Genomic DNA, 24,746 nt, shown 5'->3' with positions numbered 1-24,746 from the left:
GAAGAGGCTCAACTGTATGTCTTCCATCTCTCTGCCACCTCTTTCAGCACTGATATACAAAGTTCATTATATTCAGCTCAGTATAGCTGTCCATCAGAGTGTCTGCATCTCTGTCCATAAACTTTATACATCTTCATATATGTTTTATAGATCTGTGAGCCTTTAATATATTATTCAAGATCTGATCAACTGAATGAGAATGAGAGTTCTTCTATCTGCTCTGCTGTGTACAATACAGATCAACAAAAGCTGCTCAATACTGTTTGATCAGATTCTCTTCTATTGTCTGTACAATCTCTTCTCTCTCAATATTTGTACACTTTCTTTTGAGATGATTCTCTCTGAGTGAACAATTGAGAACTTTCTTATTAAAGAATCAGATTATCTTCTGCTCAGAGACAATCTGATCATCTGAAAACTTCTTTTCATTACATTATTTCTATTGTATGAATAGTGGAGATTGAACAGCAGTGAGAAGTTAGTCTATCAAATTCCATCTTTCTTCATACACAGAAATAAAGAAGAAATAGAAACAAAATAAATCTATATATTATTATTCATTCATTCTGCTTCTCTGTGTATGCTATCTATGTATTCTTTGATCTGCTTTGTCTGCTGATTCTCAGTGCATTCTCTCTCTGTGCTGTCATCTCTACAATAAGATTATACTGTAGCTGCTTTCATGCAGCAGCTGCTTCAACAGCAGTATCAGCAGCAGAGATTATTATCAGTCTTTCTCACTCATACAGAGATGCAAGAGTTTCAAAGTAGATGAATAAGAACAAGAATAGTTAAGAATAGAAATCAATACAAGAGCAGGGGGAGAAGAATACAGTAGTGGGATGATAATTATTAAATACACATTCAGAGAGAGGCTGATACAGTCATCATACATAATATTACAGAAAAGTTACCTCTTTTATATGATCAAAGAAGGTAGCTCACTGTATGGAACATGTATGGGTTATTTGGGGGCCTTGGCTGAACACCATAGGAACACGTGTTCGAACACAGGCAAATCCACCTTCATATAACCACTAGTTAGAGTCAGTCCCCCCATTCTCCGAAGAGTTGGGGTTTCGTATTCTTATTTATGATTACAAAAATAAACGTCCGTTGTTGGAGAAAAACCCCAGCCCAATCCTGCATATAAAGAGGAATCGATCAATGCATTGTGGGCGACAGCAAGGGCACACGGACAAGTAGCTTGTTAGGGACGAGCATGCAACCTGGAAGACGAGGGTGTTATTCCTCTTGTTTTTATTTAAATAGAAACAACCATCGCACGAGGAGAGTCCTCGCCAGCTTCCTCTCGCCAAGCCAGTCTGGATCGAAGCGTCTCACCTTCTCCTCCTCCACCTCCGTCTCGCCCTTCTCGCCCTCCTCCTCTCCTCGGCCGTCCGCCAATCCACGTTCTCAGGCCAGCGACGGCTTGTCACAGATCTTGCGCCGCCGCATGTTTCGAGTTGCGGCCAGAGCCAATCAGGGCCCATAGCCGCCGATCTTTGTTTTACCTTTCGCTGGGCCTCCAAGGTTCAAACCTCACCCACTCCTTCAACCTCGTCTGTAGCGTCTTTCATGCGCTTGCAGCTTTTGCGACTTTTTCTCTTCGTGAAGGGGATTTCATAGTGTTGCTCCGCCTGAGGTTGTCGTTGTTGTTGCTGTTGCTGTTGTCACTGGTGGTGTTTCCAGCGGTGTCGCCTTCACGGTCCGTTCGTTATTCAACTCCGCACGCCCCGCCAGCTCTACAGGCCTCCACTTCGCTTCGATCGAACCCTCTCCGACATTTGTGCCTTTCCCGGGCACCTCTTCCTAGTTTTGAAACTTCAACTCATTCCCCCCAGTCCGACAATACAGAGTGCCAAAGTCTTCCCCTGTTACATTCTGAAGTGTCTAGCCGTGGCCGTTTAATAAAAAGCGTATCCCCAGATCATGTCAACAAATCTTTGAGCATATCGATTAAGTTACTCTTCTCTTGGAAAACGATCGTACTTAATTTTTGTGGAAGGTATGTATGTCCCTTTGATTCCATATCCGGTGACAAAAGAGGTCTGTTTGTGGTCCAAGCATTAATCGGTATCTCCAGTTTCCTCTGAGCTGGGCTGTTATCTCCACCAACTCTCCTTGCCGATGAGAACTTTCGTCAAAGTATCATATTTCCCCAACCACAAGCGAATGTGCGCCACAAACCAACCGTATACTACTCGTTGCATTCTGCGCTGGCGTTGACAGCCTCGATTTCACTACAGTACCTTCATCCTGAATTCGTGGGTCTGTCAAAAGCCCTGGGTGCGAAACGATGTTGAGCTCCCAACCCCAATACTCTGCCGGATTGCCATTACACACTCCATCCCAACTACCGTCATCTATATCTACTCCCTATATGTCTTTACCGTCCCACAAATCGGGTCTCCCCACGGCTACTCGCGATGGCCCATTCTCTAGCCCGACAGAGTCCGAATTCTCAGACGGTTATGACGGGCTGGACTCTGTTCGGTGGGTTCATGATTTAATCGGCGGGCCTACTTGTGATCAAGACTGACAAGTTTCTACATAGGTCCTGGGATGAGAAGCAGGTGATAGATTGGCTACATAGCATACGGTGTGGACAGTATGAAGCGCTGTTCAAAGGTATGGGATACTTTTTCGTTACCTTCGGATTGAACATACTCGAGATCCATGACGCCATCATTCGTCTGCTGACACATTTGAACCTCTAGCGAATCACTTTAATGGGGATAATCTCCTTGACTGCGATCAGAAGATCCTACAGGAAATGGGGATCAAGAAAATCGGAGACCGAGTGCGGATTTTCGTTGCCATCAAACAACTCAGGAACAAGAACGTATCGAATCGCAAAAAGCGGAACAGGGTAAGTCATGTTTTTTAAGTCCTTATAACTAGTTCTTTTGCTCATCAAAATATTATGTTTAGGCTTCGTTGGCTGCCCTTGATTCTGCCCAATACACACCCCCTTCCTCCGAATCTCCCCGCCCAGCAAATTCTCGACAACAGGCTGCGGGGAACCGTCGATGGTCTCGACAGGTCGACCTTCCATCGCTCACGGGCTACAACACAAGTTACACAACATCAGGGAGAACGTCATCAAGGCCTTCCTCTCCTCCAGCAGATTCCGACCGTGGCCTGCGGTCATATCGATATCCAGGTGTTAGTCCGATGGAAAATTCACGGAGGGAACAAGGTTCGAATTCCTTCAACGATTATTCTAATTGCACATCTTCTAACTCAGGGTGCTATCCAGTAACTCCAGGTGAAGTTCCGCAAACTGCCAGAACGGTCATGCACATCAGACAAAACCCCAGCATGGATGGAATTACCATGAGCTCACTTCCACCTAATTCACCTGTTATACGAGTAATACATTCCGGCGGTCAGACGAAAGTCTTGAATATAAAGCATTGTAAAACCCCCGAGGATATTTTCATTTGCGTTCTAAGAAAACTTCTGCTTCCCGAGTCCCACTATAGAAACTATTGTTTTTATGTCCTCGACGGCCTGGATCCTAACCCAGGCAACTGTCGTCGCTTGACTGATTCGGAGCTACTGAAGATATGCGATGGCCTCCATAGATCGGAACGTGGCCGCCTGATTTTGAGGAAAATCCATGCTGGAGAACCAGAGCCGGAGGAACTCCAAAGAGCTGCCCAGATTGCTCTTGACGAAAGCCAAACAGCCCATCTGAATGCTCTTAGCGGGACCAATGTGCGAAATCAGATTAAACTCCAAAAGCTCACCGGTGAATCATGGCATAACATCAGACAACCTCTCTCCCCCTTATCAGCCACTGACCGCAATAGAGAAGAGTTCCAAAGACCAACCCCTTCGGAACGACACCAGTCCGCGAAATTGCGATCATTTTTCGGTGCCCGTCCGCCTAGTGAAATGATTATTCACGAACTTACGTCGTATTTCCCAAGCCACCAGAAGGAAGATATTGAGAAGACGATGCGTTTATCCGTGCGAAGATCACAGCGTATGAGCCGTGCTGCAAGCCGACTGAGTGTTGTTAGTAACCTTAGTTACGCCTCTAGTTTGAAAGATGCACCACCTATCCCTAGTATTGCAGACACCTGGTTAGCAGGAAATAATGGGCCTGCAAGGCCGGCGAGACCCTTATCTGTTTCCAAGTTCAACTTAACCCAGACGTCATTCCGCGATTCCATAGCATCTTCCCTTCAGCCCCTCCAAGAGGAATCTCCCATCGAACCTAACCGAAAATCCTATGTTTCATTTGATAGTGGTTCCGACCACACTCCTGGGGAGACTGATCGTCAGACTTTCCTGGACGAGACAATTAGCCTCTCTGCCACGGACGGGGCTGGATCAATCAATGAACGCCTTAGCATCATAGTTGCAGAGGATGGAGAGGAACAGGATGACGGGTTGACTGCTTTCCTGGCTGGCGACAATTTCGGGAACAAAAACTGGATGAAGGGATCCCTAATTGGTGAAGGATCATTTGGAAGTGTCTTCCTAGCTCTGCATTCCATCACTGGAGAACTTATGGCTGTCAAGCAAGTAGAGCTGCCATCCGCGACCAAAGGAACAGAGTTCGACCAAAGGAAGAACAGTATGGTCACCGCTCTCAAGCACGAAATCGACCTCCTCCAGGGCTTGCAACATCCAAACATTGTGCAGTATCTAGGGACATCCACTGATGAACAACACCTCAATATTTTCCTCGAGTACGTCCCTGGGGGCTCCATTGCAATGATGCTCAAACAATACAACACTTTCCAAGAGCCGTTAATCAAGAACTTCGTCCGTCAAATCTTAGCAGGCCTCTCGTACCTGCACAGCCGCGACATCATCCACCGGGATATCAAGGGCGCCAACGTCCTTGTCGATAACAAGGGCGGCATTAAAATATCCGACTTTGGTATCTCCAAGCGCGTTGAGGCTTCGACCGTGCTGGGAAGCGGTGCCAATCTAGGCGGTGGCGGCCATATACATCGCCCCTCTCTCCAAGGCAGTGTATACTGGATGGCACCCGAGGTCGTGCGACAGACGGCCCATACGAAGAAAGCCGACATCTGGAGTCTGGGATGTCTCGTCGTTGAGATGTTCATTGGCGCCCACCCGTTCCCCGACTGCAGTCAGCTACAGGCTATCTTTGCCATTGGCAGTAATCAGGCACGTCCGCCGCCGCCGGAAAATGCTAGCAAGGAGGCCATGGCGTTCTTGGATATGACGTTTGAGATCAATCATGAGAAACGCCCTAGTGCGGATGAATTGCTTAGCAGCTCATTCCTGTCACAGACGATCCCTTGAAAACTATAATAACATCCGCCAATAAGCTGGATTTATGTTTGGGGTATGATTCATGTATTGGGGCTCTTGTCGTTTCCGTTGTTTTTCGTTCGCCTGCATCTTTTTTCTTTCTTCGTTGTTCACGCTGCCTTCTGAACGATTCTCGCTCTTATCAGAGCAATTGATGTCTTTTCGTTAATTGTGTGGGGTTTATGCAGCAAACCTGCTTTTGCTCAAGATACTGACCCTCCACTTATCACTGATGTCATCCATACATGGATCACCATGGAATTTCTCTCTGATCCTACTATTCCACGTATACGTACTTCACGATCGTCCCCGAACACCACAATATTCACGATACTGAATTGTTAGCATTTCGCCCCTCGATACATGTCATTTGTTTCTGCGCTTCATCCGCTCTAGCTGGCCCTAGCCTGTTCACGATGCAATTTTTTCTCTGCGATGAATTTCCTAAGCCGCATTGATCGTCATTTCCAATGTTCAGAGAAAATTTTTTGGGGATATATTTATATATAAATATGTTTGCTTGCTGGCTTTAATTTTTCTCAAGTCAAATCATGAAGCGGGTCTTTGTTTCTTATTCTTTTTTTCTTTCCTCTTTTTTTGCTTTTTGATTAAAAAAATTAATTTCCTATTTAGAACAAATGCATTTCATGCCATATCACAGTTACAGCACTTTTCTTTTTTTCAAAATTTTCTTTCATCACTTCTCATTGTCTATACATCTGCATAGTGAATGAGTTTGAGGACGGGAAGTATATCCTTTTGCTGTGTCACAAGAAGAATCAATATGGCAAAATTTTGCACGCTTTTTATCACTGATGATATAGTAATGAGAGTTTATGACCAAAAGACTGGTAGGCTCCATTAACAGGATTTTTTTAAGTTCAACCTGTTGTTTATATAGTACATTGATGAATTAGAATATTGTATCCTTTTTCTTTTCTGGGTTTTTAATTATGTCTTCGTGATTCTAGATTATAATTTAGTTGCTGGTATACCTAATACTTTGCCAGCGAGGTCCAACCAAGTTCACAAAAAAAAAAAAAAAAAAAGGGAGGGGGAGCCGCAAATATTGTAGGCAGCTAAGTGAAAATGTGGGAAAATATTAAATCGGCAAAATATCCAAAATCCCCGGGAAAAAGTGGCAGTATACTAATAAAACGAATATATTGTACAGTACAACCGCAGTAGACAAAAATGGTCTAAACTGAAGAAATAATGTAAATCATGCAGCCACAAAAAGAAAACAGAACAAACGCCAACATTCCCCCCCAGTGTATTTTTCTTTTTGGCTCAAGTTTGGTTCCTAATTTACATATTTCCCATAGAATGGAATGCCCATCGCATTGAGGAGGAGTCGGGCATCCTTGTCTGTTTTGGCTGTTGTGTGAATTGTTATGTGGCAACCAGGTATCATAGCTGGCGGGTACCTATAAAAGCAGAAAATGACCACGATTAGTTATGCATTTCGAAGCAAGATGAGAGAAAAAGAATAGTAATAGTAGGGTATCCGGAGGTTGGGGGTTGCTGCAAGACGTACATATCATAATTCACCTCGATCTCCGGGAACAGAGCCACCATATCCGGATCAAGGCCAAACGAGATATTTCCGCTACTATCCCCACTGCTCCCCTTGACACCCTTCCAGTCCTTGATCCTAGGCATCACCACGTCTACCAATTTCCCAAAGAAGTGATACATGTCCTCGCCCTTCAGCTCGGCCGTAACAGCAATATACGCCTTGCCAGGCACAACACCCCACTTCGCGACGTTGCCCTTCATCTTATGTGTCTGCACGCGCACATTAGAAATGGCTTGTATAGCCATACCGGCCACATGCAGCGGCCCCGAACCTTTCTCTATAACCTGGTTCACATAGCTGTGAAGCGTGATCTTGTCAAGTTTAGGGATGTTGCGGAATGTTATGGGTTTCCGGAGAAGGCGGAGGACGTCGCCTCCACGTGGTCCTCGGAGTGGTCTGTTGGAGTGATAGGGGGAACTATCATCCCAGCCACGAAGGCGCTGGGGGGTTGGGGGTGGTCTAAATCCCGGCGGGTTGTGTACGTAGCAGAGGGTGAGGATATCGTGGGATATTGTAGATTCATAGGTTTGCTCGACTCGGGGGAGGGTGAAAGGGCCGGGGATGAATTGGCGGGAGGCGGGATCCCAGGCTGGTGGCGGACGATGGGGATGAAGAGGACCACGGTCATATTTTGGAGGGCGAAATTGGTAGCTAGATTGGCAGGTGTGAGAAATTGTGAGAAGTTGGAGAAAGAAGAGGACCGAACCTGGGGAGTGATCCCTGGGCGGAAATCGGGAAAGCAAGGGGTCTAATTAATTAGGCATTAGAAAGGTCCGAAAAACCTACCGACTAGGAGGCAATGGCTTCTTCCGCTCTTTGGTCCTTGCTACTGGATCAAAGGCCTCAATTTCATTTTCTGGGAAGGAAGAGGGTTGGGAGAAGCTTGAGTTTGTCTCGAGGTCATCTGTGATGGTTTCAGGAAGGGCGGTAGAAGACGCATTGCGGCGGCATGATGGGGTCCTGGGGCTGGATAAGGATATAAGGGCTTTGGGGAGCACCCTGGAAATGTGAATTGGTGGCTCGCAGAGAACTAATGCTGCCATGTTGTGTATTTTTTGTTCCCTAGCCTTCGGACTTTGGTGATATCAGAAGATTTGCGATGAGAATTTTATGGGAGCTAGGCTTCCGAGTATGAACTAGCGCCCCACACAGTAGATAGCAACCGCCAATGGCGTCACGTGGTTGATAACTGACTAATCAATAAGCTGCGGCTCATTCACTCAACTAAACGGGGAAGGTATACTTTGCTAGCCTGATGCTGTAAATCTGACGGATTAAATAACGCCACCGCGGATCACTCAAGAGATACTATCTACTTCATCATAGATTACAGCTTATAACATCTGAGCTCCCTGAATATAGTTCTGGTTTTGGTCTTTCTTCATCCATCATCTTAAGAATCGATATCACATCGCCTAGAGCCCAGATCTATAAGAACGTCCTGTGGGGGTATCAGCTGCCATAACTGAACCATCAGACAACATCCCTCGAAATCAGACATGTACCCGTGACTTGGCCCCGTTTGCTACAATCGGGTATGTATAGCACGTTTAATTATGCAGCCTAGTGATGTTGTCATTCCTGCTGATGCGTTCTTGTCCTTGGGACCAGGTTGCGGGGGCGGACTTTAAAGTATGCCTGATCCAAGGTCCAGCATACATTTTAAGTTCTGTACCTTAAAAAAATCCGTTTCTTTTCTTACCAATATATGAAAGCTCATTGCGATTAGTCCGTTCGACATGAATGGAATTCAGAAATTTCTCTCCAAAAGAGAGGGACGAAGCAAATCGAGAAGTACATCCCCTTTGAAGTGGCGACGGATGCTAGATTCTGGTAATGTGGGTTAAGCGAATCCTTGGTTTCGGGTTTCTATGACCATGGGCAATCTATGCATGTACTGCAAGACTCCGACTGATCCCTATTCTGTAGAATCCCGCCCCTAAACTACTCCCCTCGCCACATTTGACTCTGTTCTCATCGGACAAATCGAGCTACGACAATAGTACCAAAGTTGAGGAAGAGGACGACAAGGTTAGCGCTGAGGAACCCTCATTGTTTATTACTTTCCTAATATGTATAACAGATTAAAGAGATCCAACGAGGCTCTCGAACATAGGAGTTACCACTCTAGGAAAGCCGCAAATTCGATATGCCCTCCGGTCCAAAATCGCTTGTGGTCGTGTGAACGAAGCATACGAACTGCTTATTCTTCTTGATGATTCTCTCCACGGCATCTTGAGATTTTACAATCCTTCCATTAAATTACTAGGTGCCGAAAATCGAAATGGAGTCACATGCTATCTGGATGCCCTTCTCTTCGCAATGTTTGCTCGCTTGGATTGTTTTGAAGCAATCCTATACAACTCGTTCGATGATGAACCTCGACAGAATTTGTCAGTGCTTTTAAGGCTATGGGTGAATCTGTTAAGATCTGGGAAATTGATTACCACCGATTTCGTAGGTTTTTTCCTTTCGTTAGCTCTGCCATTTCACGGAAACCTAGGTTGTGATACCATTATGAGACAACACTAACATGCATATCTGACAGACGAAACAAATCCAAGACGCACTGGCAAAGTGTGGATGGCATGCTGCTGCGGGAGGGCAGCAGCAAGATGTCTCCGAAGCGTTCACATTCATTACTGAGAAGCTCAATCTTCCGCTACTCACTTTGAAAATGGATATTTTTCATACAGGAAGAGAAGAAGCAGGTGATGACCATAAGTTTATAAACGAGCGACTACTTGAAGTCGCAATCCCTTCTGAAACGGTTGACGGCAAGCCCATAACTTTGGAGGCCTGTCTTGAAAACTACTTCAACAACCGTATTGACGTCAAAAGATATCTGGAACGTAGAAATACAGGGATGTCTGTAAGCTCAATGGATTCTGTGGCAAAGGAATCGTTTATCCATGTCGAAACAACCGACCTAGGTACTTCGTCGCAAACCGCGTCTCCAATTTCTGCATCATCTTTCTTCTCGAAAACCACCCAAATAACCAACTATCCTTCTCCTCTACCCGAAACAACCCATCCAATGAATCCAAACTCTCGTATGCGCTCGACCAGCATAGTAATGGAAAGATTCATTCCTGAGAATAAACTCAAGGAAAATGAAGGCAAGACTAATGGAGTGACACCGAATAATGCCCGGAAAGGGAGTCTTCGCAAAGAGGTCATGATGCCTGCTTGGCAGATATTTAGCTTAATACGTAAGTAATGTGCTGGGCAATTGTGGAAATGTCCCTAATCAATTTAATAGCCTGGTACACCGACAGTACACTCAGCGACGCACAATCCGCAATTCATTTCTCTTCCCGAAGGCCTATTCTTGGAATTTGTTTAAAACGCTACTCTGTGCTCCCTAATGGAAACGCAGTGCGCCTAAATACCTTTGTTGATATCCCGATCGAAATTGGACTCCCTCATTTCATCCAGGATGATGAAATGGAAAACGAAGGCCCGTTATGTGGGAATTTCAAACTTTCTCTACAGGCTGTAATTTGCCATCGTGGAAACTCCGTCGAGTCCGGCCATTATATAGCCTTAGTCAGGGGCACTTCGCTTAATGACCCCGATAAGTCTTCGAAGTACTGCCGTCACTGGATGCGTTTCGATGATTTAACCCAGGAAAGAATCACACTTGTCGATATAGAAAAGGCGCTAGTCGAAGAGTCCCCTTATCTCCTTTTCTACCAAATATTGCCCATAGACGATGATTCTGAAACAGTTTCCCGCGGGCGCCTCTCATCTTCCAACGACGAGGAGGCGCAATCTCGAAAACTATTTCATAATCCGTACCCGGATGTAACGGTGAATGACAGTTCTGATGTTGAAACAGATGGTGTACTTCATGATCACTACCCTAATCATCGGTTCGAATCCCCTGGCGCGTCATCTCCTAATTCACAAATCCGTTTTCCTGCGGAAGCAAACGATGAATTTGTTGGTGATCGAGTTAAGTCTACCTTGTCCTCCGAAGGAACGTCTACATCCGCGAATGCTGTTCGTTCAATTAGCCGGGAAATGCCAGATGTGGTGGATGATGGGCACATGATTCATGCATCTACGAAAAATGATACTATAGTTGTTGTTGAGCCCACATCCGACGTCGATTTCGAAGGGAGCAACACCAGAAGCTCTAGGGTTGAAAGGAGAGCACAGGCCAAACATGCAATGCTGGCGAAGGAAAAACCGGATAATCCTGTGAAGCACCGAAGCCATCATTCTCTGAAGAAAAGAAGTGGAAAACCTGACCGGGAATGTCTAGTAATGTGAAGGAAACCGTAGGATCTTTGGATGTTTCTCTTGGGTATGATGCTTACTCCAATCCTCACCTGGTTTGTATGGCCTTGGAAACGATAACGATGATGACGATGATGATGATGAATGACCCTCATCCATGCTTGTTCATATTGCTACCATTATTGGCATATTTTCCCTCCTGTCCTTCAATAGCTGTAGAATTAAACACGACATCGCAACATTACTCTTTTCAAGTTCTTCCTTCTCGACGACTGGTGATTATGTAACGAACGATAGCCAATGACGTTGGGCTAGAGTCTTGGCACAGCATCAAGCAGGAAGCTCTTCTCAGAGGCATCTGCCCTTTGATATCACAACACGCAACCAGGATCCCGATATGTTATAACTTTTTGCATCTCAGCGCATAATGGCGCTGGATGGGTCAAGCGGCTATGTTGCTGCCAGCAGCTTGGCTAAGCTTGCGGACACCGCCACACCTATCTTCAATGTCGAGAGGGTTCAACTGAAGTTCTCCATTGGGGCGGACTTCGTTGCAGCGCAGGTCGCGAATAATGTTCTTATTCTTGCTTTAGCTTCTGGAAGAATTTTGCGGATCGATCTGGATAATGCAGAAGACATTGATGGTAAGATACCCTCGATCTGAATCTGGCCATCTTTCTCTGATGTGAGGAGAGTTGAAAACTGATCAACTTCCAATATAGATATCGATCTGCCAAAAAAGTCTTCAGAGATAGGATTGATTCGTCGTATGTTCCTAGATCCTTCCGCATCGCATCTTATCATTACGACTACGCTCGGTGAAAATTATTACCTCCACACACAGTCGCGACAACCCAAAGCCCTTCCCCGGTTGAAGGGTGTATCGATCGAGAGCATTGCGTGGAATCCTTCTTTACCGACGGCTTCGACTAGAGAGATATTAATTGGTGCAACAGATGGGAATGTGTATGAAGTCTACATCGAGCCTTTATCGGAGTTCTACCGGCGTGACGAAAGGTATGTCAATTCCGTGTACAAAATCCCTGGCTCGGCGGTCACAGGGATTTGGGTGGGTTCAGTCCCAGGAAAGCAGGATTACAGAAACATAATACTATCATCAACTGGGAAGATATTGTATTTCATGGGATGTGTGGAGAAACATGGTAAAGAAGGCGGCAGCTCAATATATGCGGACCTATTTCATAAGGAAAACCCCGTCGTTCATGAGATCTCAGTCTTATCCCCGTCGGCGCCTTCACTACTTTCAATCCAACCCGATCCCCCAGAGGGTGAATATTGCGATGAATATGGTTATGAAGAAACCACAGGAAAGCAGTTTGCATGGCTCTCTTCGCAAGGGGTCTTGTACGGGACTGTGCAGACATCCTCATCACCCCCGGAACTAGGAAATCGTGTTTTTGACAAGGCCAAATTGTTGGCCAGATCCGTTTTGCCAGCATCCGAGTCTGCCAGAGGAGGCCGAAAATTGATCCAGGACCCCATTAAAGGGATGACTTTGACACAGTGGCATATTTTGACCCTAGTCGAAGGTCGCATTGTCGCAGTCAATCGGCTCAGCGGGGAGATTGTATATGATCAGGCTGTTCTCGAGCCACGCGAGAGTGCTCTTGGCCTAGTGGCAGATCAGAAGAAAAATACATATTGGCTCTTCGCTGGCCAGGAAATCTTTGAGATTGCGGCCAATGATGAAGACAGGGATGTATGGAAAGTCTTTTTGAAAGAGCAGAAATTTGATGCTGCTCTTCGGTATGCTCGTGGATCGGCGCAGAAAGACGCTGTTGCAACAGCGTCTGGTGACTATCTCGCGAGCAAGGGCCAGTATCTTGAAGCTGCCTCGGTGTGGGGTAAAAGCAGCAAAAGCTTTGAGGAGGTCTGCCTCACATTTATGAATGAAGGGAAAAACGATGCTCTGAGAAAATACCTTCTGACACAAATGTCAACGTATAAGAAATCTGCAATAATGCAACGGACGATGATTTCAAGTTGGCTTGTGGAAGTTTTCATGTCCAAGCTCAACTCACTTGAAGACGCTATTGCAACGAAAGCCGAGTTAGTCGAAGGGTCCAATGCGGGGGAATCTAAAGATGCACTCAACGATGTTCGTGTTGAATTTCAGGACTTCGTTAAAAGATATAAAACCGACCTCGATCCGAAAACTGTATATGAGATTGTTGGTAGTCATGGAAGAGAGGAGGAGCTGTTATATTTTGCGACCGCGACAAACGATTACAATTTTGTGCTCTCGTACTGGATCCAACGAGAGAAATGGACTGAGGCTCTGAATGTGCTTAAGAAGCAGACGGACCCGGACGTTTTCTACAAATATAGCAGTGTCCTCATGACGCATGTTGCTACGGATTTAGTTGATATATTAATGAGACAGATCGACCTAGACCCTCAGAAGCTCATTCCTGCCCTTTTGAGTTACAACAATACTACGAATGTCCCACTCAGCCAAAACCAGGCCGTTCGATATCTGAACTTCATAATTGCAAACCATCCCGACCCGTCAGCAGCAGTACACAACACGCTAATTTCCATCCATGCTGCCCACCCCTCTTCATCGGAAACTGCGTTGCTAACATACCTCTCCTCTCAACCTTCATCTCCACCACCATATGATGCCGATTTTGCGCTTCGCTTATGCATTCAGCATAACCGTGTCCAGTCATGTGTTCACATCTATACTACCATGTGCCAATATCCGCAAGCTGTAGAGCTTGCTCTAAAGCACAATGACATTGAACTCGCCGCATATGTTGCCGATCTGCCTGAGGGAAATGACAAGCTTCGCAAGAAGCTCTGGCTCCTAGTAGCCGAGAAAAAAATCCGCCAACCAGGTACCGGAATCAAAGATGCGATTGAATTTCTGCGTCGCTGCGAGCTTCTTCGTATAGAAGACCTTATCCCCTTCTTCCCTGATTTTGTCGTCGTCGATGATTTCAAGGACGAGATTTGTGCGGCGTTGGAAGACTACTCGCGACACATCGATTCATTGCGGCAGGAAATGGACAATTCTGCACGCACAGCAGAACAGATACGAAACGAGATTGCGGCCCTGGAAACCCGATATGCTATTGTTGAACCTGGGGAAAAATGTTGGATATGTTCCTTACCTGTGCTCAGTCGACAATTTTTCGTCTTCCCATGCCAACATGCATTCCACAGTGACTGCTTAGGGAAGAAAGTACTAGGTGCGGCTGGGCCTGGGAAGAGGAAACGTATTCGTGATCTGCAGATCGAAATGAGCAAGGAGACAAATACTGGAGGAATGAGGGAGAAGGTAATACGCGATTTGGATGGGTTGATCGCTGAAGCTTGGTAGGTTCCGGCAGTTTAACTTAAAACTTTCCTATTTCGTTTTTTCCCTTTGCTTTTCGTATCATACATAGTATCATCACATTTCAACATTCAGAAATATTTCAGATCACTAACCTAAGTATTGGTAAATAGCATTCTCTGTGGTGAATACGCGATCAAGCAAATCGACGAACCATTCATTAGTGCTACTGACAATCGCGATGAATGGGCGATGTGAAGTACCGTCAGCCAACAGTACCACGCCAAAGGTTTAATGCTATTTTGCAACCTGAAACCAAGTCGGTTTTCAATAAAAAGTTCCGTACTTTAAGGCGACTGTACCTTTCTCCACTGTTGGTTCTTCTTGTGCTTTTCTATCTTTTTATTTAGTAATTCATTTACATCGTCGCTGAGCACTACGCCACCCTTACCCCCAAACCTCAACTCCATCACCCTTCCTTAAACATATATTCTTAACATTTTTCGTGTATATATCTCGATCTACATGTTTAAGAAATCATATTCACTTACTAGCTATTGTCCTTGCACGTTATTATATCGCTCATAGGCCAATGGCCCACAACGCCATGGGCCAGATGGATGAAGCTTTCCCGTAAGTATGAATTTCGAGGTTAGTACGGTTAGTATCAATGAGTCGACACCGATGGGATATCTGAAACAAATGGCAATCAAGAGCGATACGAAGCACTTCCTTTCCGTGCTGTGATGCAATAAATCTGGACGTCGTCAAAGGGCTGAAGAAACTACTGCGGATTACTTGGATCTACGCCTACTGACATCGCAATCAAAGTAAGTTTGTACCCAAGTCCTTCCCTTGAGTTAGAATAAAGAATGGTTTTCTAACTATTATAATGATACAGTCCCATTTCAGAAAAGTACCAACAAATTTTCCAGCCTACCTTGCTTGAGCCCTCTTCGCATTGTGGAAGTAAAGGCTAACCGCTTGGACTGTCCACTTATGCCCTTAGAGTCAAGAAGAAAAATCGGAGCTTCCCTCCATTCACGGATGGCGAGGTTCCTTCGGGATCCTCATATCGGGATCAACAAAACATGTCGGAGAAGGGGGGGGGGTTGGGTTTAGCGAAAAATCCCAGGTCAAAAGAAAAACAAAGCCATGCAAGAAAAAATGGACTTTTGTTGATTGACAACGTCCTGAATGATACCATCACCACCGGATTGAGACAGAACTAGAACTACTATAGGATCTACCGAACGTACCAAGCGATCCTTTTTTTTTAAGGGCGCCTTGGGGTTCTACGTAAGACATATCCGTTTCCAACATGGGTCGTGATATCTGAAACAAAGTATGAGAGGGAGAATGGAACGATGGCCATCGCTACTTTTCCTGTTCGTTCGTTAGAGGAATCACCGCCGAACTAAGATTGCGATATGGGTTTTGGAGTATCAAAGGCGAGCAACAAACAACGCCCGTCTCTTGTTTATTTTGGTAAATGGAATTAATGAAGTGAAAGGGTTGGCGGTATGGGCTGGAAGGAGAGTATCCTCATACAGTGGTCAGAGCCAGGGATGGAAATTATCAACGGTTTGGGTAGATAAGAGGGAAGGGCCAGGGCCAACAGTACCAACTTGCGTCAATGATGCCAGACAGAAAAATGACTTATTTAACCTCCTAACTGTGATGGGAGGGAGATATAAAGGAATGGTCGATTCAGGTGTGCTCTATGTGGGCAATACCCAGGCAGGATTTGGCTTGCGCTTTGAAGTTGATGAAAACCTCTACCAAACCCCCCGTAGCAATGAAGCCATTCTGTGAAGTTCTGCGTGCCACCATATTGGTCTTATATGAACCGCTCGGTCTTCAAATCCATCCTGTTGTCATACTGGATCCATGTATTAACACACCCGTACATCCATTTTTTATTCAGGTGAGCCGTATTGTGAGAGATATATCTGCGAGACAATAAAAAAATCACTGCTGCTTATGGGTAATGTGAGGGACAGGCTCTCTGTCGACCTATCTTCATTGGACAATATACTGCGAAAATGATATAAGTCTTAGATCAGAACCATCCCGTCACGTCGAATCGTATTTTGCGCAGCTCTATAGTTCGACAATCACCAATTTCACTCCAGTCTGTCTCTCTGGATTGGTCAGCTCAGTTTCCAAGGAGCATTTTGCTCGTCTTTGGGGTTTACCCTTATTTTCCCTCTCACGATATAGGTGATGCTGTTACAGAGTCTGTACGCTAGGTAAGGTTTCCGACGCTGGCAATTTGGTATACACGGCATAGTACTGTGCTGTAGGTCCAACTCGATCATGCTATTCCTGCCTTGTATTTCGAAAGAAAGACATGTTCGCCTTCATCGATGATGTTGAGAGGCGAGATTTTGAGCGGCCAGAAATACAATATGGTTTCTCGTCGCTTATCCATTGGCCGCTGCGAGAGCTTGATGGCGTCCACGTGATAAGACAGGTCGGCCTTCACCAGCTGTCGACCTGGATGGATCAAAAGCGGGACGATATAATCGGCAAAAGGGGGAGTGCATGCATTAATTCAAAGTGGAAGATAAGAAGCGTCGACCATGCAGGCGAATGCTGATTCTCCTGTTCAATTTTCTCTTCTTCACAGTTCTTGCCTCCATTTTCACAATTGCTAGCTTCAATTTTTACCCTCCACTAGCTAATTTGGTCTGATAAGTACGTAGAAATTCGATGCCGTTATCCACACCACTATCAACAGTTGAATTTATTGAATACTAGAACGAAAGGACTATGAAATGGAGGTCGTTGAAAACATAGCTATCCTCAAATATGCGCATTGATCCCAAACCCAAAGAATTGATGCCATATCGGGCATCAATTCGTCCAAGATGCCAGAGACTAGGGTGAACCATCAACCAGCAACGGGGATTTAATGAGGGCTCGAATATCAACTTCAAGCAACTCGATGGAATATCAAGCTGTGATCAGCTCCAATGGCGATCCAACGTCATTTTCTTGGAAATTTTTCTTTCTTTTTGGATATTGGATTGGAATCGAGACAAATGCGCCGTGTAGTTTGCTCAAGCAAACTTCTCACCATCGAAGGAAAAGGCTTAACTCGTGGTCCATAAATGCTCTCATGACCACAATTTAGGCTTTAAAACCTCCTTGCAATGAAATGGCTCCCATTCTAGACCTTGGTTGTCAGCCGATCCCAGACTAAACGCCTCTTTCTGGGGTACACCGGACCGATCAACTTGTCAAAAAGGTAAATTATTTACTCATATTGCTTTTTTCTTCCCTTTGTGGAAACTTTGACCTCCACAAGACCTGGCCTCACAGTCTGGGATCCCCATCAACCAGAAGCGGGGAAACCGTGGTTTCCAGCACGCCGCTGAAGGTTCGCCGCTGAATGCTGGCGTCATGTCAATATTTGTGGTGGTGGTTGGTATCATCATCACCGTCAATCAATACAACCCTCCTACTGTTCAATCTCCGACCTGAATCCACTGAATCCATAGGATTCATGAAATTCGAACTTGTCCTTTCGGCTTTTGCGCTCAGCACAAAATACCTATTCGGCCGTATGCGCAAACCTGCACCTGTCAAACCGCATCTCTTCGTTTGAAGGGTATGAAGCGACTGCACAGCGCAAACCCAAAGGTCGCCATTGGACGTGTGTCTCTTGACCAATGGATATGATTTGCAGCTGAAAACTATAATTTTTATCCAATGATGTTATCGCAATTGAGGCCTTTCTTCTCTCTTCCAATCAAACCGCCAGCGGGGAAGCAGGAAGGACACGCATAAAGACACTGCGAAGCTGTTGACCACATGCGCGTTCTGCATTCGCAGAGCAAGCTCAAACTCAGTCTCGAGCACGTCGAGGAACTTGCACATTGGCTTTTTACTTCTGTGCCCTCTCAATCTGAGATATACTGCAGCAAAACGAAGCAAAGGAAATGTTTGATTGGGCGGGAAAGCAGGATGACCTCTGTCCACACATTTGCCAATTCGAGCCAGACTTTCCCCGTCGAGGACGGTGTAATTTTCCGCCATCAGGTGTATCGAATGAATAGTCGGCATATTTACCTTGCACTCCGTTTTCAATCTAGGAAATCAATCATGTCTAAATAGTGTTTAATCCGCAACTTTTGTACCCTCCTTCCTGCGGCAAACAGAGAGAAGCTTGAGGGAATTGGCAAAACGCATCCATGAAGCCACCCTTTGCGGGGTTTCTGCAAGCCAGAATAATAGTTTGGCGAGTATGAGCAGGACGCGCCGGACGGTTGCTTGAGCAAGGAGTTATTGCACCACTTGCTTTCTGATCCCTAACTTTTCCTGCACGTAGGGGTTGTTCAAATCAAAAAACAAATGAACACTCAACCTTCGAAACAATTGACATCATGTGCGCGACAAGAATGCCTGCTTTCAAGTGTAAGATTGCATGGATAGAGAATCACTTGACGCCTGAGAAGTTGGTTGAGCCTGTCCCTTCCTCCCCCTAAAAGGGCGTCAAACCGGTTTCTGGCTGCTAACCTGAAACAATCTAATCAGGAGGAACGGACAGGTCCCTAGCTCCTGATAATTAACTCTTGTAGCTTTGCCGGGACGGAAGTTTATTCGCCTGAAGTCTGGAACAAGAATGATCCCGGAAGGGTGGGCGATAACCGCCCAACATGTTACACCCGTCAGATCAACTTTTGGGCCTTTTTGATTGCTTTTGAACGCTCCCTTTGTCTGCCCCATGCATGTACATGTTCTCAACATGCACCAATTTGACATCTGTTGCTACACGTTACAGAGTCAACAATGTGCTGTACAGCGTTGCAAGTGCTGGTATTGCTGGAAAGTTGACACGTTTACATAGTTCCCTGCTTTCAAGCTTCAGTATTCTCAAGTTACAACTTTTAGTTAGATATAATTATTACATAGTAGATATCCTTTATGCCAGCCAGCGGGGAACCAACAACCGCACTTATTAAACCCTATCACGGTTCAGCGGGAAATGGCCAGCTCACTAAAAATCTAGCTCTCAAAACTTGTTCCCTTCTGTTCGATTTCCAGGCATAAAACTGAAAACTTAATGCTGTGTTAATCGGGGAATTCTCCGTTTAACCTAGTGGTAAAAGTACATGTACAATTTTACACCTTCTACCACTATTTGAAACCACTTTACAAGTCTCTCAGCCCCTTGATTCGGGCGGGCGTGCCTCATGTTCTCTAGGAAACTACCTTCTTACAGTCTACGGAATACCATTTTTGACCAACGGATATCAAAAACTAGTACCCCCAGCCCAATTGATGACGAGACGAACAGCCTTTCGATGATACTTTGTTTGTGGTGCCTAATGATATGGTTCCGTGGTCATAGCACAGATCTAGATCTCTCTGCTCAGATCTCGAAAGTGTCGTCGTGGCAGTTTGATCTCAACCTTCCCCCCACTTTCATCTTGATATGAAGGATGTCCATATTTACCTGTACCCACAGTCTCAGGTCCTTTCAACAAAATATATCTGATCTGAAGGAGGCCTGAAGGGGCAGATCATCCTCACATTAGATTCAAGTCTTCTCAGATCGCGAATGGGATACGGAAAAGGAATTTAACTGTGTTCGCGGCCCCCTTCCACCACTTGCTTTCTGCTGAGGCTTTGTTTTTTAATTAATTTTCGTGCAGCAAGCTCGAAAGAAGAGTTTCCAGTGCCTCTCCAAGATCCTCACTTCTTGAATTGGGCAACCGCATATCTATGATAAGAGTACTTCTATCCGAGCGGTCATCTTTGATCTATGTAGCCCCCAGAGAATTTCTAGTCGACGGGTTTCTCGAGAAATGCACTACTGCTTCGCTTGTCGCTGCCAGAGAGAGGTTTTTTTTTAAAAATTCGGTCAGGAATACATACATACCCTTAAGCCATTGTCCCCGTACTTTTGTTGAAAATAGCGTGGATAGAATCAAGTGAGGGTGCAAGCTACCAAAAAAAACGGCAGTCAGCAGCACCCAGAACAGGATGGACACATTTGGGGAGTTTCAATGATCTACTTCCGATCAACTGCTTGCACCTAAGAATTGGGGGCGCAGAATGCATCATCGATAGCCGACATCATCGCAGCATAGATAGTACATACTGCCAATGTCAAACCAGCATTTCACAGTTACTAAAAATTGATATCCTCCGTCAAACTAGTCCGAAATCTGGAACAAAAACTCCGGATGATAATAATCCCAGACAAAACAGGGCTGATGCTCGGTTGGCGATTGCAATAAACAATGATTCTTTAATTAGGGATAACTAACCGCAGGGGTCCAATTAGTGAAGTACGCTGTAAAGAGCAAAAATAAAAGGCTAGGGATCGTTGTCCTTTAATTCCGGCATGTTTGTTGTCTTTATTTGGGGCGAAACATATCTTGTTGTATGATATAAACATAGCATGGCGTTTCGAATCAAACGTGGTTGGAAAAGGGGAACTTCTTGAAAGTATCGATAGACAGCTTCGATACCGATCTACCTTTGGTGGTAGCCTCTGCTATTATTCCTTTTCAGGTACACATGTCAGTCCAAGGGAGCGCCTCGAGTCTCAACCCTGACCTGTGCATCAAATCTCTATTTTTAAACTCTGATGACTTCAGGTGCTTTTTCTTGCTTTGGCTTGAAACTGACCAGGAAAAGATTATTACATCACTGAGAACAGCGGTGGCTACATAACTTATAGTTGGATCAAAAGAAAATTCGAGGGATTTTTCTTGCCCAACAACGTGAATATGACTATTGTTGTTAAGAAAAGCGTTGGTGATTTATCGCCATCATAAAAAAAAAAAAAAAAAAAAAATCGACCCTAGCTCTTTCGCATGAAAACCACTCCTCCTTACGGGCTAGGCTGTGTTCCACATTAGCACGCTGCAAGATGAAGAAAAATGGAGGTGAAATAATGGGCGACAACAACAGCGGTGAACTCAAGTTCGTTCAAGGGTACATCATGGACATGTATATAGATGTGTGTCCAAGGTACAGTACATGGAGTCCTGTACCCTTAGCAGGGGGTTACCTGACATGTTATGGCGCGTAGAGCTCCAGAACAGTAAGGACATTTTGATCAAGGCACATACAGTCCACGTACGTGTTTCCAGCGCCTGTCGTTCATACACGTCTCTGTGCCCCTGTTTCGCTGGTTTTGCCCCAGCTGTTGTTTGTTATCTTGGGCCCTTGTATACTGCGTACATCTACAAATATGACTGCCGCCCCGTTCCCATGTTAAACTTGGTGTGGGGGATGGATCTTTTTTTTTTTTTTCTCCCCGCTTCGCAGACCGCTTTATTGCTTTCCCTGACCATCTCGTAGTACGCTGTAAATGTTTCCAAGTGGGTAGAAATATGCATGGATAACCGGTATGCAGTAGTGTGATGGTCAACTAGAATGATGATCGATGAATTGATGTGAAAGGAATGGATTCTGCTTGTGTACATAATGTATCCAACTGGGCTAAGCCGACAACAAGAGCAGTAATAGGACGAGAACCATAGATAGAAGGATTTAGCTCATCAGCGAATTGATGATGCCCGCAGATCCAACGGAAAGAAGTAAGATTTTAATTAACTAACTATTCAATTGAGAAGAAGTAGTAGCAAGAGTGCTGGGATGATAATGGTTTATCAGAAGAAAGTCAGGGACTGATGGTCTTCAGTGCTCTTCTGTGTAGGAGAGTAAGTAAACTTCATATTTGAAGGATAGCTATTTTTTCTTTTCATCAGCTCAAAAGCAGATCACCAAGGTCATGTACGCATATTCATTGCCCCACGTCTACGTCCCATCAACTCCAGTCGGTGTGTCTTTTGCCTCTTCGGCCCTCATCACATCTTGTTGTAAAATTTCCCCAGCCGCTGGTGAGATGCCAGGGTGTGGAAAGTCAAGAATAACGCAGCCCAGTCCTGAAACTGTAAATGGCAATAATCACAGGATCAGCCAACCGCGCCTGCAATCTGGCAATGATATCTGGAGAGGATGTGCACTTTATTGGGTGTTAGTGGAATTCGAAGAAATAATAGTTTGTCCTTGGTGCAGCACCAGATGTTCGGTATACGCTCCGACTCCTCCACGTAGCCCATTACATAACACGCGGTCGGGCGGGGTATCTCCGCGACACTTTCGAAATCCACGACTGGCGTCTCAGGAGGCCGTATTTCCCTGCTGTTCGGCCTGATCCACCTGCGGCCTTGAGACGAGAGATCATCTTGTTTCATGATGGATGGAGGGAGGACGAAATCTGCCGCATGCATGACGGCAGGAGAAGCCAATGAGGGTAATTGGCTTGATCCTTTTTTTTTAGCTGCGTCAAGAGAATCTTCTCGCTCAAGAATGCGAAGCAAATATCCATACATCATGGTCATGGATAAAACTAGCACACAGTGTACTCATTAATACTAGGTTCCTCTGACCCATGCCAGTATCTCGCAACGCAAGTTCGTGTCACGACTCACAACCACCCCTATTTTGGCCCCATTTTGCTCAGGATTCGGCCCGCTCCAGGGCGGCGTAACAACAGAACCACCCCACTTCGCCGCATGACACTGCTCAGTTCAGGAGCAAAGCCCAGCTGTTTTGGAACAACTGTGGAAGACTCTTACTTTCCCCCCAACGCATTCTGCACGAATTTGGTCTCGGATGATGACGCTTTGCGGTTTTGGGTCCTAGCGCCCAGCCGTCCTGAATCATTTGAGCATCGGGCAGCAATCCGACCAGTCATCGAGGGAGGCCCACCCCCCGTTTTTGCCGTCATTTAGCGCTGGCGTCATCAACCGAACCTACGCAGGAGCAGCGAGCTCCGCAGCTCCTCCTTGGCCCGTCCAATGAGCTGGCAGTCGGCCCATGGGACGTGCCTTGCGGGACGAGGGAAGGGCTTGTTGTTGTTGGCTCAACCCCTTTTTTTAGTTTTGAGGAGGAGGCCACTGCACGGAGTCTGTACACGCAGCCAGCATCAGAAAGTGGTTTAGTGTCGTTGACTAGTCTACGCTAGAGAGGTTTGAAACTAAACACGAATATGGGTTTGAGGGCTAGATGCTGCCACCATGGAAGGACGCAATAACGTCTACGGAGTACGTAGCAAATAAGGAGTGGGAGCAATGGACCCTTGAGGCTATGGGAAGTGCTTCTACCAGGTTGTCTGGATACGTAGACTTGCATAATGTTGCGGCCGTTGCGGTGGTGATAAGCGTGGACGGACTGGAGATGTCTCTCTGTTTGTTGTTGTGTCAAACTCTTATTATTGTTTGTTGAGGTTTGTTGGTAGCGGGACTCCGGACTATGTGTCAAGAAAAAGCAAGGTCGGTCGGAAGGCCAGGAAGCACTGTTTCCACGGAACACACTCCGTAATTACCACACCCGCCGGCTGTCTGGGCAAGAGGCCCGGCAGCTAATTAACTCGTTGATTGCGAGCAGCTGGCTTACGTAAAGAGGTTGTGCGTGGCGATTATGATTGGGCCAGCTCCCAGCGCCACGCGCCGACCAAGTCACCAGTGAGTCAAACAAGGTCAGGAGATACCTCGTGGGAACCGCTGACTCGCCACCCTCCGCACGTCATCGTCCCCAGATTGCAGGAGTCGCGAAGTCACGTCGAGGTACCGGCCTTCAACCCAGGTACCAAGGCAGCCCAGTGGCCAGTGCCCAGCGCCCAAAGTGCCCAAAGGCCAAGGCCCTACACCGCCGAAGACGCTTCTTGGCTGTTCTCTCACCTTCCCCCGGATCTCCATCTCAGTCATCATCTCCCTCAGCCATCACATCATCCATTCCTTTTCCCATCCCTCCTCCTTTTTCCTCCTGTCCGTCTTCTCTCCTTCACCTCCTCGTTTCCTATCCATCTCCGTCTCCTCCGTCTCCTCCGTCTTCCATCTTCCGTCTCCCGTCTTCCGTCTCCCATCTCCCATCTTCTCTTCGTCCGTCGTCTCTCCCCATCATCACCTCCTCCTTTCGCCCCATCTCCCACCTACTCTGTTTCGCCTCCTCTTCGAACCCCATCCAGCTACGACCCATCTCGAATCCGGAATGAGAGTGTACTAGTTCAAGGACGAAAGATCTCGTATCCACACTTCTTGGTCCCGCTTCGTTGCGGGTGCACTGCTCTCCTCCGTTCTCCTTCTCTCACCTCCCAAGCCCAACGACCTCGCTTCTCTCGCTTCTGTCAAGAACACCAAAGTAGCCTTCCCTTTTTTTGGTCGTCGTCAATCATCTCTTTTCGTCTCGTTAGGACCAACCAAGCGCCCTCTTCCTCCTCCTGTCGGTCGGGTGGAGTCTTTAGAGAGCCGAAGGAATTCGTTGTGGTCCTCAAGCACAGGGGCTTCAAAA

At 46.0% G+C, this 24,746-nt stretch overlaps 8 protein-coding genes across 8 annotated transcripts; 5 read left to right on the top strand and 3 right to left on the bottom strand.

The window, feature by feature from the left end:
- Window positions 1-682: 682 nt before the first annotated feature.
- On the top strand, window positions 683-1,816 carry HCBG_05451 (uncharacterized protein; the record flags this gene model as incomplete). The annotated part of the gene is made up of 4 exons (XM_045432500.1): window positions 683-767; window positions 1,126-1,202; window positions 1,273-1,562; window positions 1,618-1,816. 4 exons carry the CDS (start codon window positions 683-685, stop codon window positions 1,814-1,816), a joined length of 651 nt encoding a protein of 216 aa, XP_045286616.1.
- Window positions 1,817-2,299: 483 nt separating this feature from the next.
- HCBG_05450 (MAP kinase) lies at window positions 2,300-5,292 on the top strand (the record flags this gene model as incomplete). The annotated part of the gene is made up of 5 exons (XM_045432499.1): window positions 2,300-2,496; window positions 2,558-2,631; window positions 2,721-2,872; window positions 2,935-3,202; window positions 3,272-5,292. The coding sequence occupies 5 exons, from the start codon at window positions 2,300-2,302 to the stop codon at window positions 5,290-5,292; spliced, it is 2,712 nt and encodes a 903-aa protein (XP_045286615.1).
- Window positions 5,293-6,447: 1,155 nt separating this feature from the next.
- Window positions 6,448-7,947, bottom strand: HCBG_05449 (mitochondrial 54S ribosomal protein YmL7/YmL5; the record flags this gene model as incomplete). The annotated part of the gene is made up of 2 exons (XM_045432498.1): window positions 6,448-7,531; window positions 7,667-7,947. 2 exons carry the CDS (start codon window positions 7,921-7,923, stop codon window positions 6,754-6,756), a joined length of 1,035 nt encoding a protein of 344 aa, XP_045286614.1.
- Window positions 7,948-8,619: 672 nt separating this feature from the next.
- HCBG_05448 (ubiquitin C-terminal hydrolase) lies at window positions 8,620-11,158 on the top strand (the record flags this gene model as incomplete). Its single annotated transcript, XM_045432497.1, is given in 5 exon segments — window positions 8,620-8,718; window positions 8,810-8,954; window positions 8,973-9,337; window positions 9,429-10,092; window positions 10,143-11,158. The coding sequence occupies 5 exon segments, from the start codon at window positions 8,620-8,622 to the stop codon at window positions 11,156-11,158; spliced, it is 2,289 nt and encodes a 762-aa protein (XP_045286613.1).
- A 394-nt stretch (window positions 11,159-11,552) lies between these two features.
- Window positions 11,553-14,684, top strand: HCBG_05447 (vacuolar sorting-associated protein; the record flags this gene model as incomplete). Its single annotated transcript, XM_045432496.1, has 3 exons — window positions 11,553-11,769; window positions 11,848-14,467; window positions 14,600-14,684. 3 exons carry the CDS (start codon window positions 11,553-11,555, stop codon window positions 14,682-14,684), a joined length of 2,922 nt encoding a protein of 973 aa, XP_045286612.1.
- A 349-nt stretch (window positions 14,685-15,033) lies between these two features.
- On the top strand, window positions 15,034-16,241 carry HCBG_05446 (uncharacterized protein; the record flags this gene model as incomplete). Its single annotated transcript, XM_045432495.1, has 4 exons — window positions 15,034-15,059; window positions 15,200-15,256; window positions 15,328-15,395; window positions 16,021-16,241. 4 exons carry the CDS (start codon window positions 15,034-15,036, stop codon window positions 16,239-16,241), a joined length of 372 nt encoding a protein of 123 aa, XP_045286611.1.
- Window positions 16,242-17,892: 1,651 nt separating this feature from the next.
- HCBG_05445 (uncharacterized protein) lies at window positions 17,893-18,497 on the bottom strand (the record flags this gene model as incomplete). Its single annotated transcript, XM_045432494.1, has 2 exons — window positions 17,893-17,985; window positions 18,243-18,497. 2 exons carry the CDS (start codon window positions 18,495-18,497, stop codon window positions 17,893-17,895), a joined length of 348 nt encoding a protein of 115 aa, XP_045286610.1.
- Window positions 18,498-22,208: 3,711 nt separating this feature from the next.
- Window positions 22,209-22,684, bottom strand: HCBG_05444 (uncharacterized protein; the record flags this gene model as incomplete). Its single annotated transcript, XM_045432493.1, has 2 exons — window positions 22,209-22,342; window positions 22,489-22,684. The coding sequence occupies 2 exons, from the start codon at window positions 22,682-22,684 to the stop codon at window positions 22,209-22,211; spliced, it is 330 nt and encodes a 109-aa protein (XP_045286609.1).
- Window positions 22,685-24,746: the final 2,062 nt, after the last annotated feature.

The sequence above is a fragment of the Histoplasma capsulatum genome (assembly GCF_000150115.1).
Source record: "Histoplasma capsulatum G186AR genomic scaffold supercont2.7, whole genome shotgun sequence".
NCBI lineage: Eukaryota > Fungi > Ascomycota > Eurotiomycetes > Onygenales > Ajellomycetaceae > Histoplasma > Histoplasma capsulatum.
The sequence above is the reverse complement of the archived record's forward strand: the minus strand, read 5'-3'. Positions and strand labels throughout refer to the sequence as shown.